Source organism: Cucurbita maxima, unplaced genomic scaffold (genome assembly GCF_002738345.1).
Source record: "Cucurbita maxima cultivar Rimu unplaced genomic scaffold, Cmax_1.0 Cma_Scf00018, whole genome shotgun sequence".
Lineage (NCBI taxonomy): Eukaryota > Viridiplantae > Streptophyta > Magnoliopsida > Cucurbitales > Cucurbitaceae > Cucurbita > Cucurbita maxima.
The window spans coordinates 3,184,365-3,200,156 of record NW_019272034.1 but is presented as its reverse complement, the minus strand read 5'-3'; the positions used below and the strand labels follow the sequence as shown (position 1 = coordinate 3,200,156).

General features: G+C 37.3%; 4 protein-coding genes across 5 annotated transcripts; 1 reads left to right on the top strand and 3 right to left on the bottom strand.

Moving 5' to 3' along the window:
• Positions 1-1,317: 1,317 nt before the first annotated feature.
• LOC111493000 (oxysterol-binding protein-related protein 3C-like) lies at positions 1,318-5,692 on the bottom strand. The gene is made up of 10 exons (XM_023142561.1): positions 5,266-5,692; positions 4,000-4,093; positions 3,794-3,910; positions 3,649-3,721; positions 3,423-3,541; positions 3,209-3,330; positions 2,478-2,654; positions 2,111-2,255; positions 1,857-2,035; positions 1,318-1,763 (listed from the first exon to the last, which is right to left on the bottom strand). The coding sequence occupies exons 1-10, from the start codon at positions 5,364-5,366 to the stop codon at positions 1,508-1,510; spliced, it is 1,383 nt and encodes a 460-aa protein (XP_022998329.1). The 5' UTR covers positions 5,367-5,692; the 3' UTR covers positions 1,318-1,507.
• Positions 5,693-6,743: 1,051 nt separating this feature from the next.
• Positions 6,744-9,040, top strand: LOC111493006 (uncharacterized protein C20orf24 homolog). The gene is made up of 4 exons (XM_023142570.1): positions 6,744-7,157; positions 7,434-7,537; positions 8,524-8,653; positions 8,750-9,040. The coding sequence occupies exons 1-4, from the start codon at positions 7,047-7,049 to the stop codon at positions 8,786-8,788; spliced, it is 384 nt and encodes a 127-aa protein (XP_022998338.1). The 5' UTR covers positions 6,744-7,046; the 3' UTR covers positions 8,789-9,040.
• A 382-nt stretch (positions 9,041-9,422) lies between these two features.
• Positions 9,423-11,588, bottom strand: LOC111493003 (PGR5-like protein 1A, chloroplastic). The gene is made up of 7 exons (XM_023142566.1): positions 11,174-11,588; positions 11,026-11,088; positions 10,865-10,951; positions 10,489-10,726; positions 10,273-10,346; positions 10,064-10,162; positions 9,423-9,790 (listed from the first exon to the last, which is right to left on the bottom strand). Exons 1-7 carry the CDS (start codon positions 11,399-11,401, stop codon positions 9,710-9,712), a joined length of 870 nt encoding a protein of 289 aa, XP_022998334.1. The 5' UTR covers positions 11,402-11,588; the 3' UTR covers positions 9,423-9,709.
• A 575-nt stretch (positions 11,589-12,163) lies between these two features.
• Positions 12,164-15,171, bottom strand: LOC111493002 (RHOMBOID-like protein 1). 2 transcript variants are annotated; one of them, XM_023142563.1, is made up of 6 exons: positions 14,486-15,171; positions 13,900-14,063; positions 13,531-13,694; positions 13,196-13,452; positions 12,987-13,113; positions 12,164-12,431 (listed from the first exon to the last, which is right to left on the bottom strand). In XM_023142563.1, exons 1-6 carry the CDS (start codon positions 14,821-14,823, stop codon positions 12,312-12,314), a joined length of 1,170 nt encoding a protein of 389 aa, XP_022998331.1. In that variant the 5' UTR covers positions 14,824-15,171; the 3' UTR covers positions 12,164-12,311. The 2 variants fall into 2 exon arrangements, with proteins under 2 accessions (XP_022998331.1, XP_022998333.1); XM_023142565.1 differs by lacking the exons at positions 12,164-12,431; positions 12,987-13,113 and having other exon boundaries at positions 13,317-13,445.
• Positions 15,172-15,792: the final 621 nt, after the last annotated feature.

Sequence of the window (15,792 nt, the reverse complement as noted above, 5' to 3'; positions counted from 1 at the left end):
ACCGCATAATTAACCTAATTATTGATACCTAAAGTTTAGGTGAAAAATAATATGGCAAGTTAGATATTAGGTAAGTTAATATTCCAAATTATTTATATTTTTTTTAAATGTCCAACGACCCAAATAAAATTAACCTGTTAGAACATTTTTCGGACCTAGCTCAATTGGGTAAGTTTTTGGGTTGTTGTTTTTATTTTTAATAAAAGTAAAATATTAGTACGATAAATATTTATTTATTTATTTTCAAATATTTATTTAATTAAATATATATTTTTGAAATTTTTTTCTTTAATGCCTTGGAGTCAAATAATAAAAATAATTATGAAACAAATAAAAGTAAAATAAATATTTGTATATTAAAACTTTAGGGTAAGCAAAAATGTATTTTTTTTTTTTAATTAGTAATAAATTTAGTTTGGTTCGGTTCAACCTTGATATTGTCCTCTTTCGACTTTCCCTTTTGTGTTTCCCCTCAAGGTTTTTAAAACACGTCTGTTAACGATATGTTTTTACACCCTTATAAAAAATGTTTTGTTTCTCCTCTCTAATCGAAGTGGGATCTCACAATCCACGTTCTTCAGGACCTAGCGTCTTCGTTGGTACTCGTTCCTCTCTCCAATTGATATCAATCATCTTCTCAATCGATGTGGGATCTCACAAAATTAAAGTTTATGAAGGTTTAGATATCTTTGAGTGTAGAGTGTAGAAGCCTACAAAATTAGGTAACTTAAAAATGAAAAATGGTGAAGAAGAGTAAATTTTAGTTTTGAGTGAAGAATCATGTGAGAGAACCCTTTTCTTTTTCTTTGCTTCTTGGCTGAGTGATATCAACTTTTTCACATTTCATATCAACCTTTTCTTTTAGAAAAGAAAATTTTGGTAGGGAACAATTATAATTCCTTTTAATTTAGAAATGTTTTTATATAAATGAAATTGGTTTTGTTTATCGTTCTTAAGTAACAGGGTATAGTACAAGTGTTGAAAAGTACAAGTGTTGAAAGTCGAGTTAAAGTTTGTTGGTTCTTGCACGGTCATAAAGATATGTTGAAAAAGTTGCCAAAGTTGGTTCAATATTTAATGTCGCCGATCAAACGTTTGTTAGCATCTATACTTTACTTTTTGACGAACAACTCATTCCAAGAAATCATATATACATTCAAGTTTTAAAAGAACTTTTGATCGGGTAAAAGTTTTTTTTTTTTTTCGTTCTCGTTTTATGAGAAGTCATATTAAACTCATCAAATCGAAGTAAGAAATAGAAGCAATCTTAAATCAAACCACATAATTATGAATTATACCACCAAGAACAACAAAACATTGGTAGAAAAAGTTGAAGGATTGATCAAAATAAGTGGCAAAGATTTTGATAACAAAGTTACAAAGTGTAAAAGCTCTATGTATTTATAAACAAACAACACATAACAACTATAATATCAAATGATGAAAGATATCACCAACTATCTGAAGAAGCCAAGCAAATAACACAAGAGGAGAGGAGAGGAGAGCTTTAATCTGTCGACGACAAGTTCCCGTATTGCCAGGGGTTGAATTCAATCGATTTAACGTCAACCTCGTCGTTACTGCTTGAACCAGAGCTATCGATCTCAGCTCGATGTTTGGTGTATAAACCATTATATTGGTAGATTTCCAAGTCGCCCCACGGAGTCGATGTAACTTCTTCGGTTAAATCAAACCATCTGGGCATATAACTCTGTCCTTTCGCCTCTCGAGTTCTCTTTTCAGCTCTTTGCCTCTCTTCCAAACTGACCACACGAAAAATGCATGAAATCCTAACCCAGAATTTGAATTGATGAAAGAAAGCTTAAAGAAAAGATTCGAAGGGTCGAGGAACGAACCTGCTCTTTTCTGATCCTGCTTTGGATAGATCACCCTTCTCTAAGGCGTATCTATCAGGGCGCAACCGTGAATCCGATGCCAACAACTTCTTAGGGGCGGTATTGAAACTATTGATCTTATGTGCAAAGTGTGTGTATTGATATTTGTCGTTCTCGGGTGTCTTAGCGACATGCCAAACCTAGAGAATGAATATAATAAGACAACAAAACACGAAAGCTATAATCGAATTTCGACCACGAGACAACAAAATTACCTCTTTTAGTTCTGTGTTTGGAAGTGGCTCCCCTTCCATATCACAAGGTTGGTAACTCATAGACTCGTTCCATTTCCCCGTCATCAAAATTTTGGGTTCCTCGGCCGAGTTATAAACATAACCATCAACTTCATAACGCCCGGCACTGCAATAAAAAATAACAGTTAACGGTGAGATGGATCGTGGCGTCAATTACTATCAAGGATTAAGTTAAACATCTTAAACACTTTTATGAACTACCCAAGATTCTGCATATGAATACAGTAACACCAGTCAGATTTTTCAATTATAATGCCATCTACCTATAACAATCGCGATCAGTACAGAACTTATAACGATAAGAGAGTGATAGGAAAACGATTCTTACCCGAACCATCCACATGGTTGAAAATATAGTACAACTTTATCGCCCGTAGCTAAATTGGTCATTATCATCTCTCCAGGTGAATCGACCCAGGTCCTTCCAAATATCAAGTTGTTAACTTTAGTGGGCGGTGGCACCAAATCTAATACTACACCGTCTCGTTTGAGAGTCACCCGTGTTCTGCAAACATCGAAACCATATCATCACCTAATCTAGCATTATCAAACATCGGGGACGGATTTAAATACAAAAAGGCAATTACTGATAGCAGTTGGAATTCAAGAGGCTACATATGGGATAAATTGAAAAGAAACATAAGAATCTCCTGGCAATGATTGCCCATGTAAGTGGCTGATATCTAACTTTGAGTTGTTTCTCGACCTCAAAAAATTTTGTGTACAATCATTTAATCCTATAAAAATTTGCATCAAGAAACAATGGATGAGATTCCATATTGATTGGAGAGGGAAAGAGTGTCAGCGAGGACGCTGGGCCCTGAAGGAGAAGTGGATTGTAAGATCCCACATCGATTGGAGAGGAGAACGAGTATCAGCAAGGACGCTGACCCCAAAGGAAGGTGGATTGTGAGATCCAATGGGAGTTTGAACGAATGATCTTAAGTATACCTAAGTTTATAACGTATAACGTGCTCCTTTCACTCCTAGGAGTGAGTTCGATAATGAATGAAATGAAGGGATAGACAGAGAGAGTGAACATTAGAATTAAAACTTTACCTTCCAACAGGATAGACATCCAGCGAGTTCCCTAAAAACTTGGTTTTCAACTTCGAAGTCACATCGTAACAAAAATGCTCATTTTCAGCGTGCCCAGCACTCATCGGGGGGTGATGACTCACCTGAAAACACACAAGAACGAACTAGAACGTAAATAGTTGCATACAACTTTCTAACTCATGAAGAACTTGGAAAATGGACGTTCGAAATTCACCTGCTCGGAAAGAAAACTGATCCCATTATGATTAGTCAATTCATAGGTCTCTCCAAGGATAGGATTAAAAGGCTTCCAAGTCCTTTGATAAGCATAATACACTGATATAGCCCATGATGCTGCAACAAGTGAGGAAATATAATGCCTCCATGACTTAATGATCATAGGTCTAAGTAGGTCGGTCGGCTGGCCGACCTTTAACCCATAATAAGATTTCGATACTTACATGCATATACCAACCGCATATAAGGATCCTCGGATTCATCCGCCAGATTCAACAAGTGCGAATATTCCATTAACTGTGACAATTATTCAAGGATGAAAAAGTTTGAACAAGAACATAAAATGGAATGCCAAAAGAAAAAACAAACCTCAGCCATTTTCTGAATCATTGTCATTGGTTCAAAGATGATTACTGGAAGAGTGACCATCGATGTGACATCCGAACCAATATACTTGTGCATCACCTTCCAGTAATTTTCGCGATCCTTTATTACCCAAACCAAAAAGAAAACAACTTTTTAATGAACTTATGGCAATATACAAGGAGTAGAAGACATAACTCCTAGCTTCCAACCTCTTGTTTCCATCTTCCTCTCTGAGCTTCCTCTTCTGCATCTTCTTTGCCTCCTTCTGGATTTATAACTTCTACGCCTTCGTAGCCAAGAAACCTGAGAGTAGAGAGAGGGATGGTAATCATGAGTCGAACTCTCTAACATTGATACGAACTGTGTGTTAATGCAATACAGGGACTAGAAAGATATGACTCGAGAAAAGTATTTGCAAGGTAAAACAATCAAAGCATACCAATAAAACCACAGAAAACAACGTTAATAGCACAACAAGGTCTGAGAGGGATGACGTTTATGTACAGTGCCATTGATAATAGTTGTTGCATAACTTTGAGTTTAGCTGACAGAAAGTTGAGAAAAAGAAAGAATTGACAAGCTTCCTAGCGAAAATCATCTAGAAGAATTGTGAGATCCCACATGGATTGGAGAGAGGAACGAGTCCCAACGAGGACGCTGGGCCTTTTAGGAGGGTGGATTGTGAGATCCCACATCAGTGGAAGAAGGGAACGAATCATTCTTTATAAGGGTGTGGAAACCTCTTCCTAATATACGTATTTTAAAAACCTTGAGGAAAAACCCACACCGAGCGGTGTGCCAGCGAGGACGTTAGGCCCTGAAGGAGGGTGGATTATGAGATTCCAGGGGAACGAAGCTTTTTTTATAAGGGGTGGAAACTTCTCCCTAGCATACATGTTTTAAAAACCTTGAGGGAAACTCCAAACACCAAGCGGTGTGCTAATGAGGACGCTGGGTCCTTAAAGGGTGGATTGTGAGATCCCACGTCGGTTGGAGAAGGGGACGATTAACACTTCTAGAGCATAAAAGCCACTATCCAAATAACAAACCATACAAAACAAGGAAAGCGTAACGACGAAGCAATTCAACCTTGAAATGATGATATTGAGCAATGAGACTGTCACCTGGTTCAATAGCTCTAAGACCTTTCTCCAAGTTATAAGATCAAATTTAATAAAAACCTAACTCACAGCACACAGATATTTAGCAGAAAAAACTTCATTGATCCTTCAAAATCTCAATCAAGGAAACGTACCAAGATCAGATTCATTCAAAAGGAGAAGAAAAGAAGGAACTTCTATAGACAGTATCAGTTCAAAAGAACGAATAACAACACCGATGAGATAATTGTACATACAAATTCAGGGATGAGAGACAATAATTTAAAGAACTAAGAGCAATAGAAGCGGAAGCAACAACGATTAGAGCTTCAAAAACCCAGAAATTCAGATACCAATCCGGAAACAAGGAAGTACCCATTAACAGATCGGTGCATGGCGTTGCTAAGCTTGGAAATTCCAGAAGTCATGGCAGCAAAGAAGCCACCCTTACTCTCATTCTTCTCAGGGGTACCCATAATTTTGCTACCCACTTGGGATAAACACGCTAGTTCGGAGAATCAGAAGCGGCTGCAGGCGAGGTGTAGAAGGAAAATTGAAAAAAGGGATTAGGGGTTCGATGATCGCGAAGAGGAAGGGATAGATCTCCGATTGAAAGAAATTGAGAAGAAAAGGGGAAAAGGGGATTGAAATGGCGGTGTTTTGGGTTTTGGAAAGGCAAAATCAGGAATTAACGTCCAGAATTGAAGTCAAACAGAGGGAAAATAACCGGAAAGTGGCTGGCAGTGGCTGGCAGTGGCTGCCCTCTCCTCTTTCAACTGGTTGGCTTGGCTGGCTCTCCAACGCCGTTCACGCCTCTTTAAGCACCGTCCCTTTTATTACACTTTTGCCCCACTCCCATGCCCTTTACATACATACATACATACGCAAAGTTCCAAGCTTTTTATATGGGTATGTGTTATTTGTTGAACTAAAAAAATCCCAACTTTCATATACAAATCAATTCTACACCTTCAATTAGAGATTTCCAAACAAAAAAAACCAAAACCCTTTTAACCCTCAAAATCAAAATCGAGGGCAGTCTGGTGTTCTATCATTTAATCCTTAAAATCTTTCAAAAGCTCGAGTTTTTACCTTCAAATTTGATTAGTTAATACCTATTAAAACTATTGACTCTCAGTACAGTCACAATATACTCCAACAACTTCTACTCTCGTTTAAAAAAATCAAAAATAGTAATGGTGTAAAATATTAGCCACAATAATGAAAGATATATAATTATGAGTACAAAAGAGACATTTATAAATATAAATACCCAAATAAATGTGAAATTACAAAAAAAGTCAAACTAAATATTTGGAATTCTTTCTTTTAATTCTACATTTATTAAGATAGACAAATTAAAATAAATTAAATCAAATCAAATAAGAAGAAGCTTCTAAAGGTCTACTTATTAATTTATAATTATTCCTCCTAATGAGAGGTAGGGAATAAATTTTAATTACTACCCATCTCTCTTAATTTTATTTTATTTTATTATATTTATTTAGAATTAAATAGTAGAAACCCATTAAAATCAAGATTTGAACCCACCCCATGAACCTTTTTAGACCTACCAATTAATAATAATTTAAAAAAAGATTTTTCAAATTTAAAAGAAATCTAATTTTTAAAAATATTAAAATTGTTATCGATTCAACTTAGTTTTAAATTAAAATATTTTAATAACGTCTCAAAATTTATAATTTTATGAGAAATTCAATAGATTTAAAATTAAAAGTTTCACATTTTTTTAAAATTCAGCCCAGCTGAAAATTTAAATTAAAGTTGGAAAATAAATATTAAAAAGAAAAATATCGGAATCGGACCCGACACCCGGTCGGATCCGGATGAACGGTGCATGGAATCTGTGGAATAAACAAAGGCTGCCATGGACAGCAAGCAAAAGTTCTTCACGTTTCCATAAAATTACAATTTCCCATTCCAGATTGAATCGATTTCAAATTTTTATTAAAATAAATCGGAAGAGATCTACAGAAAGCCGTCTCGTTAATTTGTTTATTCCATTCCCCCACTCTGATGCTGTTCTTGTTTTTCCAAAACCCTAGCATCTTCTGATCTTTATCTCTAGATTTCAGTTCATACTCCACTGGTTATCTCGAATTTTCTCTCGATTTCTCGATTTCCGAACAGTCGGCATGAAGGACGGGAAGTCGATTAAGGTCAATTCTCAGTTGCAGCATCAGAATGGTCACTTGCCGCCGTTCAAATTGGCCAATTTGTTCGATCCAGAGGCTTCATGGGATAAGGTTTTTTTTAAAACTCTGCCCTCTTCTGAATTCTGTTACTTCAAGCGAAATGAAGTCTTTGTTGGTTCAAGTTATTGCTTGTTCTGCTGTTGTGAATTTTAGACTATGCATTACCCATGAACGGATTGAGATAGTTTTCCATGATCGTAGTGTCTACTGTTACAAAGATTGAGTGGAAAAGTAGGGGCATGAATTAGATCATTTTATACTAGGTATCTAAAATCAATTGGTTGGGGAAATTCTTATCAAACTAGCTATGAATTGTTGTCAACGCAGGATCAACTGGGAGATGTCTTGCATTGGATGCGACAGTCGGTTGCGCTTGTATGTGGGCTGCTTTGGGGTTCGGTGCCTCTGGTTGGAGGAATTTGGTTCATCGTGTAAGTTGCCATTTACCTCTTTCGGACACTTGTTTCTGAATGAAACTTCCCTTATTAACACTTACTAATTAAGTCATTCCAAGCATTTTAAATTGCTTTCCAAGTGTTCTTTTAGAACTGAACATCATGAAAATGTTGAAAATGGTTTAGCTAATCAAGAACACTTTTGGTCTTGAGTTCTGAACACCAGACACACTATTAGTACCTTTGGGGTTTATTTAGTCTTCGACTGTTTGTGTGTTTGTTCCTTCTACCTTCATTAGTTATTCATAGATCCTTTTGACTCAACATCTTGATCTTTTTCAGTAAGTTGGCTAGTTCTTTAAAATGAATTGGTTGAGGCATATGTTTACCCTTGATCAAGAGGTCAAAAATTCTAGGCTCCCCACTGCCGCTTGTTGTTGAACTCAAAAAATGAATCTTTAGTCTAATATGTTAGCATCCCTAATTGCATGGCTCCGTGTATTCTCTTAAGAGATAAGACTCAACAACCATAGAAAATTTGACTATCTTGTTGTAATAGCCCAAGTCCACCACTAGCCGATATTGTCCTCTTTGGGTTTTTCTCTTTCGAACTTCCCCTCAAGGTTCTTAAAACGCATCTGCTAGGGAGAGATTTCCACATCCTTACAAAGAATGCTTTGTTCCCTCTCCAACCGATGTGGGATTTCACAATGAGGACGTTGGGCCCCAAAGAGGGGTGGATTGTGAGATCTCATATCGGTTGGAGAGGGGAATGAAACATTCTTTATAAGGGTCTGGAAAACTCTCTTTAGGTTTTAAAAACCTTGAGGGGAAGCCTGAAAGGGAAAGTCCAAAGAGAACAATATTGGCTAGCGGTGGGCATGGGTTGTTACACTTGTAGTGTCATTATCTGAACATAGGTTACATATTCATAATCTATTTTTTGAGTTCTCTCTGCAAAACATTTCTTTTCTTGCACTTGGAAACTTCAGTCAATTTTATGAACTCTGTCTCATTTTCAGATTCTTGGTGATATCAACCACAATGGTATATGGATACTATGCAATGATTTTAAAAGTAGACGAAGAAGAATTCGGGGGTCATGGAGTCCTCCTCCAGGAAGGGCTTTTTGCTTCCATAACTCTGTTTCTGGTAATCTTATGGCATCTCTTAACACTCCCTCTCTGTCTTCTGATGAATCTTTTGTTAGTTCAAGTGCTCATTTTCCATCTCTTCTCTGTTGTTCAGCTTATGTGGACTCTCGTTTACAGCTTGGGACACTTCTGACAATGGTTTTGTCATCGTTCTCGATATCGAGCCAAGCAATGGTAGGGATGTTATTGCCACTGTTGCTTGCTTTTTTTATTAGTGATTGTGCAATAGTTTGCCTTAGAAGGAAGTGTCCACGATGTAGAATTGGATTAATTTCATTAAAATTACAACTTACAAAATTTTAGTAGTTATTATTGATTCTGTTAAACCCAATTCAATCTTCTTCAAAGAATAAATTGTTTAAACAAATGCAGTTGGTTCCTCTTTTTTCCCTTTATTCTCTGCTACATTAGGTTGACGTTTAAGAATATGGTCGCCATTCAAATCAGTTTATAGATTTAGCTATTTTTTCGGGTCTGCTCTCCCATCCTAAGGCTTGAACATTTGAAGGTTCGTTGTTAAGCTCACGTAAAGATCGAACACACACACGACTTCTGGACAGGTGTTAGGGACAGTGCCTTAGGCAACAAGCTGTTCTTGAGGGTGTTTAGTAATTTGATTTTTCTCCTGTAGTTATTTGAATGTAAATGATAACTTATTTTAGAATTGTAAGTTTCTTGGTTTACATATATTCTTCAGAAACAATTGTCAACATTAATATTTAATGATTTTAGAGAATATGATTGCACAAAAGTTGGAAGATGCAAGAAATTTGAATGTATAATCACATGGATTTAGAAATTTAGAAGGCACTCTAAACAATCAAAGTAGATGAGAATATTATAAGTTTCCTACAATTTTCCAATTGTTTATGACCAACTATCAGTTCTTGGGCTGGGAGATAAAAGATTAAAAATTGGATATGCAAACCACATTGGATGAAGATGATGAAAGATTACGAACTACTGGCAGCAGCTAACTTGATTTGTAATCACCAAGAATCATGTGGTGGAATATAGACAAGTTGCTCTTACGTCTGGAGTTGACATCCTACTGCTATCTTTGGCGCCTTCTTTTACCCCTTACGAAGTAGATGCGCCCATAAACCCATTGTCGACCTTGTCTTGAGCTTGATTTCTGCACAATACCAACCTCAGATTAAGCGTCTTTCTCTTCAGACGTTTCTTGGTAGCAAATGTAAACCAGACGCAGATAGGAGTATTAGTTTTATAGCCAACAAGTGTTAATTGACTAGAAATTTCAGGGATGAAAATCCTTTCCCGTCCCAAGGAGAAGGAGATACTATTCAGAAAAATGCCTCATGGAAAAGTATCCAATTCTTGGTATGATCACTTTCACCTTGAATTCCTCGGGGAAAAGGAATTTTTAGTTAAACGAAAGCAAAATTACCTCAAACTTGATCCGGAATTCCAACAAGCATTCACAAACATGACAGTCTGATCTATGAGGAGAGCCATTGGCACGATCTGATCTCACAAATGCAAACACCTAAAAGAGAGTAATTTCAACAGGCAACTCTATAGCAATAAGGGAAAAAATGCATAAAGGAATGGATCCAAAGCCATTATTCAACATATCGATGGATTAACACAACATACTTCTTCTCCACAATTTGGGCAAGCTCCTTTAAGGGCCACCAAATCATTTCTCCACAAGCCCTGAAGTACTCCCACTGCAGCAATAGCCAAACCAAAAGCCAGTAAATAGTCTGAAATAAGCTAGCATAACCATGAACACGAGAGCCTAATGAAAAAACATTAGATTTCTGAGATTGCCTTCTTCAGTTCATATAATGTATAGGAGCAACAATTTACCAGAAGCTGTAGCAATTGGGTAGCCGATCAGAGACCCAAATGCTATGAAGAGGATAGCATTTATAGCTGAAAGAAACTCAAATGCAGATCCTTGGCTGTTATAGGAAAGTCCTAAGCTGAGTGGATCCTCGAAAACTAAATCAGCTGTGCAGATTAGGGGAACAAGACATGCTGAACAGCCAAGTGCCAGGAACACCGACCATATGCCTGCTAATGCAAGAACCTGTGATTGATCTTCCTGCCCTACATCCATGTCATTCAATATTCAAACGAAGCAAGCAAAAACAGAAAAAATAGGACAAGTTTTTAATGATAAACTAAACTTTATCCTAAGAACCATTAGCTGAAGAAAGAAAGACGTGAGAAGAAAAATCACCTCAGCATCCGCATACGTCGATTGGCGTCTAAGACTGCAACGAGGATATTTGACCACAGATTTTGAACCAAACCACCTCAGTTTCAACTGATTCAAAGAAATTGAAAAATTAGAGGAGAGTGACTAATTCAACGAGAAACTTATCCCTTTCCCGAGCTTACCTCGACTCTGTCGAACATATCATCAACGATCAACGGTTGACCACTGTAATACGCATCCCTAGCCTAAGAAAATGAAAACCAAACAAGTTCAACACCAAGAAGAGACGTCGAGAATAAAGAAAGTGAAAGGAAAGGCGTAGTCCACAACCTGAAGGTAAAGAGCCTCAAGGGTTTCTTTACTGGCGGTTTCGATGGGGCCAACAAATATGCAAGAGGGGCCTTGAACGAGTTCGTCGGAAGAGGAAAGGGCGTTGTTGGCAGTCCTGGCGGAGAAGCGAACAAGATGAAAGGGGTGGGCGGAGCGAATGGTTCTGGTGAGTTCGGAAACGGTGGGTTTGGTGAGATGGCGAAAGAAGGAGGTGCGTGTGGCGGCCATGGACGGTGGTCGTGAACATGAGACGGAGATGTTATCAGGTCGGAGTTATAGAGGGAATGGAAGGGACAGAGAATTTATGGTGGAAAATGGGTTTCTGGTTCTCCAGAATCTGTCTTCTTCTTCAAATTTTGAGTTCTTCACTCTTCTCTGTGGGGCTAATAGTAATGGCTATGACTATGCTTTCGTCGTTGCTCCTCAATTATAAATTAGTTTTCCAATTTTACTGTTTATTTAAAATAGATTTTTTAATTATCTATTTTTTTTTTTAATTTCTCCTTATTCATTAAAATTTCAAAAAAAAATACTAATAAATCTTATGTAGTCCAATTAATTTTTTTTAATTAAATAATAGACTCTTTTAAAATAGTATAAATATATATGTCTAGGTTAAAATATATATTTTAAAATTAACAAACTAAAGTTAATTTGAACCAACTCAATCTAGTTTTAGATAAACATCGAACCAAATCCAAATAAGTGTACAGGTTAGGTTAGACTGATTAGACTTTTCTAAGAAATCAAACTTTTTAAACACCCGGTCGGTCGTTTTGATATTGATTTAGAAGGCCTTTTGCTCCTCTCCCTCGCCTTGCCTTCCTTATCATCCAAGTCTTCAAGCTCGTTGAGCTCGTTTCCATGTCGAGCCACGATCTCTACCTCTCCTCTACCTCTACACTACACGTTGACCTTGTCACAATAAGAGTGGGACAGTTCATGGGGGGAAAGAAAGTTTGTCATAGGAAAAGAGATACAGGGAACTGTGTTAATTCCATAATCTGAGCTTGGCACAGACTAGACTAGTTTGTTGTATGAAGAAGACAAGACTAATGTGGCATATACATGGCTCATCAAACAATCATGGCACAAGACCATTCTCTATTAGTATCTACTTTTATGTCTTACTAACACATCAATTGCAGAGCTGAGAACATATCTGTTGTAGCTCCGGGGAGCTACTGGCTATCGAATAGGAGCCGCTTCTCCCGTTGCTTAGGCACGTCATGTTCAGTTGATTCCCCAGTCGACTCGACTGCAACAATGTTACAAAGTTTAGAAATGTCAAGCTTTCTTTTCTTGCGCAGGGGAGGGAGGATGTTGAACTTTAAAGGATTGGTTTTCTATATACAATAACGTTGACGTTTACGAATCATCCATCGTAATTTTGAAAAACAGTTCAGAAACAAAGGCAGAAACGTATTTGAAAAGTGTCTCCGAAACAGGCATGTTGAGAAATACGATTTTGACATTTCATGTACAAAAGATCACCTCAAACTGCATAGAAAATCGAGATGACTAAGAGGTTTGTGTAACGGCCCAAGCACACCTCTAGCAAATATTATCCTCTTTGGGTTTTCTCTTTCGGGCTTCCTCAAGGTTTTTAAAACGCTAGGAGGTTTGATTTCCAACTCCTTTACAATAGAGCCCAAACAGGCCAACCCACTCATTTTAGAGAAAAAAGGAGATTCATATTCAATCTAATGTATAGACGACTCGAAGCGATCAGACGTGGGCACGAGACTTTCGGCTACAGAACATTTGGTGAAGATGTGTACAGATTTGAGGCAATAGAAGAGCAGTTAGTTACCTCACAAGTGAACTTCTGCGAGTTGCAGTTCCATTTTGATGTGGGAATGCAGCTCAAATAATGGCACCACGAACAGTGATCGTTCAAATTTTCCCCTCTAAAGAGAAAGACCAAACCAACTGCAAACCTGTTGAAGTAAACAACTATATGAATTCAGCAGTTCAAACACAAGAACTTCAAATGAGATGAAATGCAAAATAAGCATTTACCAAGCAATCAGTAACACCAGAGACACAATCCATAGCACATACTGATATGGCTTATACTTGGATACCGAAATTGAATTATATCTACGAGGTGCATCTCGTTGGCTAACCCATTCAAACTGAGGGCGTACCAAAAACACGAACCCGAGAAGAAAACCCGAGATAAATCCTCCAATATGAGCATAATTATCAACATGAGGAAGCACTCCCACGGCCAAATTGATTACGATGATGAAGAGGAGAGTCAACAAGGCTGCAAGCTTCATCAAAGATTTTGAGTCAGTTACTAGACAATGCATAGATTGTCAACTGACTTTTCCATTTCGAACTTCGTTTACCTTATTTGCATATATTGTCCAATTCGTAAGGAGCTCCGACAACATGCCTCCTAGGAGACCAAAAAGAGCACCTGAAGCACCTACTGAGATACCCGACTGAATAAACAGAGACGACAACAAACTCCCACCGAACCCGGATACAACGTATATCATCCCAATTCGAACTATAGATAAGAAAAAATGAACACAGAAACAAAATCATCACTGTTCTATAATAAGAATATGAAGCTGTTATCAGGAAAAGAAACTATCTAGTCTGAATGAGTGTCATTACAGAGGTAACAAGAACTACATATATCAATGCTTTCTTTGTTTGGTAAATAAGGCATTGAATTTTGAAGAACAATTTCAAACTAATAGCGTTCATACCGAAACCGAATTCTTGCTCGAGGTGAATTCCAATGAAAACAAGACTGAGCATATTAGCAAGTATATGGAACACCCCTGCATGTAGCCACATACAAGAGATCAGTCTCCATGGCTGGTGCCCATAAACCACTTTATCAACTTCCAGAGCACCCATCTTTTCTAATCTGAAATATGGAAATTCAATAGAGTGACAATTGAGAAAGAAAACTCCGATGCAATATCATATAGCAGATGAATTCATTCACCCACATAATCCTAACCTAATGGCACCAGAAATCTCAACAAAACTTAACCAACTAGCAACGTTTACTGATACACGCATCATTTTGTGCAGCCATGGTCATCTCCAAATTACATTCAAACAACAAAATGATATTGCCATCTCTACACTGTCTTGAAACTAGATAGAACATAACACAATGATCCCCAGATGATTTGAACAGAAAAAGAAATTTCAGATTCAGAGAGAATAACACAATCAAATGCAACAATGGAGAGAATCCACATTCATTATCTCCATCGATAAACAGTAGACTAATTACAAAGAAACCAAACAAAACCCCCAATGGCAGAAATAGAAACTCACGTTGAAGAAGAAGGGCCAAGAAGGGGATTCTCTTTAAGTGGCTGAAACGAGAATCTGCCCAAAAATCTACCGACGCAAGAGGCAGAGTTCTTAGGGCAATCGTTAACGTACATAGAAATAAAGAACAAAACGGAATTCGCAACCACAAACATCGGCACCAACCACGAAACCCACTTCTTAAATGGCTGGAACAGATCAAATCCGGCCGTAAAACTCGTCGACGGCCGTGATCTGTCAGGCGCCGTCAAAGGCCGTTGATCCGCCGGTTGAAATTCCGGGTCCCCATGAAGAGAATGGCACTTGATTTCAACGTGGGCGACGGGTGTATCCCTCGCCATGAACAAGATTGGATTAGAAACAGAAGATGTGTAATCAAATTCTAGAGGCGGAGGAACCCCATTTGGGGTTAGTTGCAGAATCGATTGAATCGATTGAATATGAAATTAAGGGGAAGAGATTGATGGGATTGGCGGTTTGAGTCTAATGTTGGTTGATTTGGAGGGAATGGGTAGCCGAATCGTCGGAAAATCAACCAATTCTGGGCTGAAATCAGCATCAAGATTTAGCTTTCACTTCAATGGAACAAAAAACCTTCTGGTGGATCTCGTGCACGTATTTGCATTATCTTCAACAGAACTTTGAATTTAGTTTTCAACTCTTCATCACTTGTTGACTAATATTTCTTCAAATCTATATATTGTTCAAGAATTTTTATCATTCCTTTATTTTTTGGATTAAATTAGTGTTAAAAGAGATTTTTTTTACTTTTTTTTTTAATTATTAAATATAGGCGATAAAGCTACAAATAAAATTTAATTACTAATTGATTGAAAGTGAAAGTTTAAGTTTAGAGGTAAAATATATATTTAGTGTTAAGTTATTTATTTACGAGAGAATAATAGGTGTGACCAAAATAAATCTAGTTTCTTTCAAATATCATCATTTTGATATTCTTATTTTGTCTCACCGAGTAAAGAGGGATATATGAATGAACCAAAATCATATTCGAATGAGATTGACCCTAGGTGCACTTTTCTTTTCGATGACTCAATATAAGAACTTTATGGTTAAATGTGTTTTGCTTGTAGCAATTTTATGTTGGGTGACCTCTTGGAAATTCTTCTCGGATGCATGTGAGTGAGAACAAAGTATGCTAGAAGAACTCATGTTAGTTTGTAGAGATAGTGTTCATTCGTTAGAAGGAAGAAACGGTTTGAAGACGAGCAAAGGTGAAAGTTGGTAGGAATTTGACATCCAAGTAAAGGAAAAGTACATGAATGAACTAAGACACTTACAAGCGTGCTTTG

What these genes read in the sequence shown, in the direction of transcription:
- LOC111493003 (XM_023142566.1), bottom strand. Translation starts at nt 11,401, where the DNA reads ATGGCCGCCACACGCACCTCCTTCTTTCGCCATCTCACCAAACCCACC. An exon ending in CCCAATTGCTACAGCTTCTG is followed by an intron (nt 10,347 to 10,488) that starts GTAAATTGTTGC and finishes CTATTGCTGCAG; the next exon opens with TGGGAGTACTTCAGGGCTTG. An exon ending in AATTCCGGATCAAGTTTGAG is followed by an intron (nt 9,791 to 10,063) that starts GTAATTTTGCTT and finishes GGTATTGTGCAG; the next exon opens with AAATCAAGCTCAAGACAAGG.
- LOC111493002 (XM_023142563.1), bottom strand. Translation starts at nt 14,823, where the DNA reads ATGGCGAGGGATACACCCGTCGCCCACGTTGAAATCAAGTGCCATTCT. An exon ending in CTGGTGTTACTGATTGCTTG is followed by an intron (nt 13,114 to 13,195) that starts GTAAATGCTTAT and finishes TTACTTCAACAG; the next exon opens with GTTTGCAGTTGGTTTGGTCT. An exon ending in CGCAGAAGTTCACTTGTGAG is followed by an intron (nt 12,432 to 12,986) that starts GTAACTAACTGC and finishes ACATTGTTGCAG; the next exon opens with TCGAGTCGACTGGGGAATCA.
- LOC111493006 (XM_023142570.1), top strand. Translation starts at nt 7,047, where the DNA reads ATGAAGGACGGGAAGTCGATTAAGGTCAATTCTCAGTTGCAGCATCAG. An exon ending in CAGAGGCTTCATGGGATAAG is followed by an intron (nt 7,158 to 7,433) that starts GTTTTTTTTAAA and finishes TTGTCAACGCAG; the next exon opens with GATCAACTGGGAGATGTCTT. An exon ending in CTTCCATAACTCTGTTTCTG is followed by an intron (nt 8,654 to 8,749) that starts GTAATCTTATGG and finishes TCTGTTGTTCAG; the next exon opens with CTTATGTGGACTCTCGTTTA.
- LOC111493000 (XM_023142561.1), bottom strand. Translation starts at nt 5,366, where the DNA reads ATGGGTACCCCTGAGAAGAATGAGAGTAAGGGTGGCTTCTTTGCTGCC. An exon ending in TGATTCAGAAAATGGCTGAG is followed by an intron (nt 3,722 to 3,793) that starts GTTTGTTTTTTC and finishes TAATTGTCACAG; the next exon opens with TTAATGGAATATTCGCACTT. An exon ending in CAACCATGTGGATGGTTCGG is followed by an intron (nt 2,256 to 2,477) that starts GTAAGAATCGTT and finishes TTTTTATTGCAG; the next exon opens with TGCCGGGCGTTATGAAGTTG.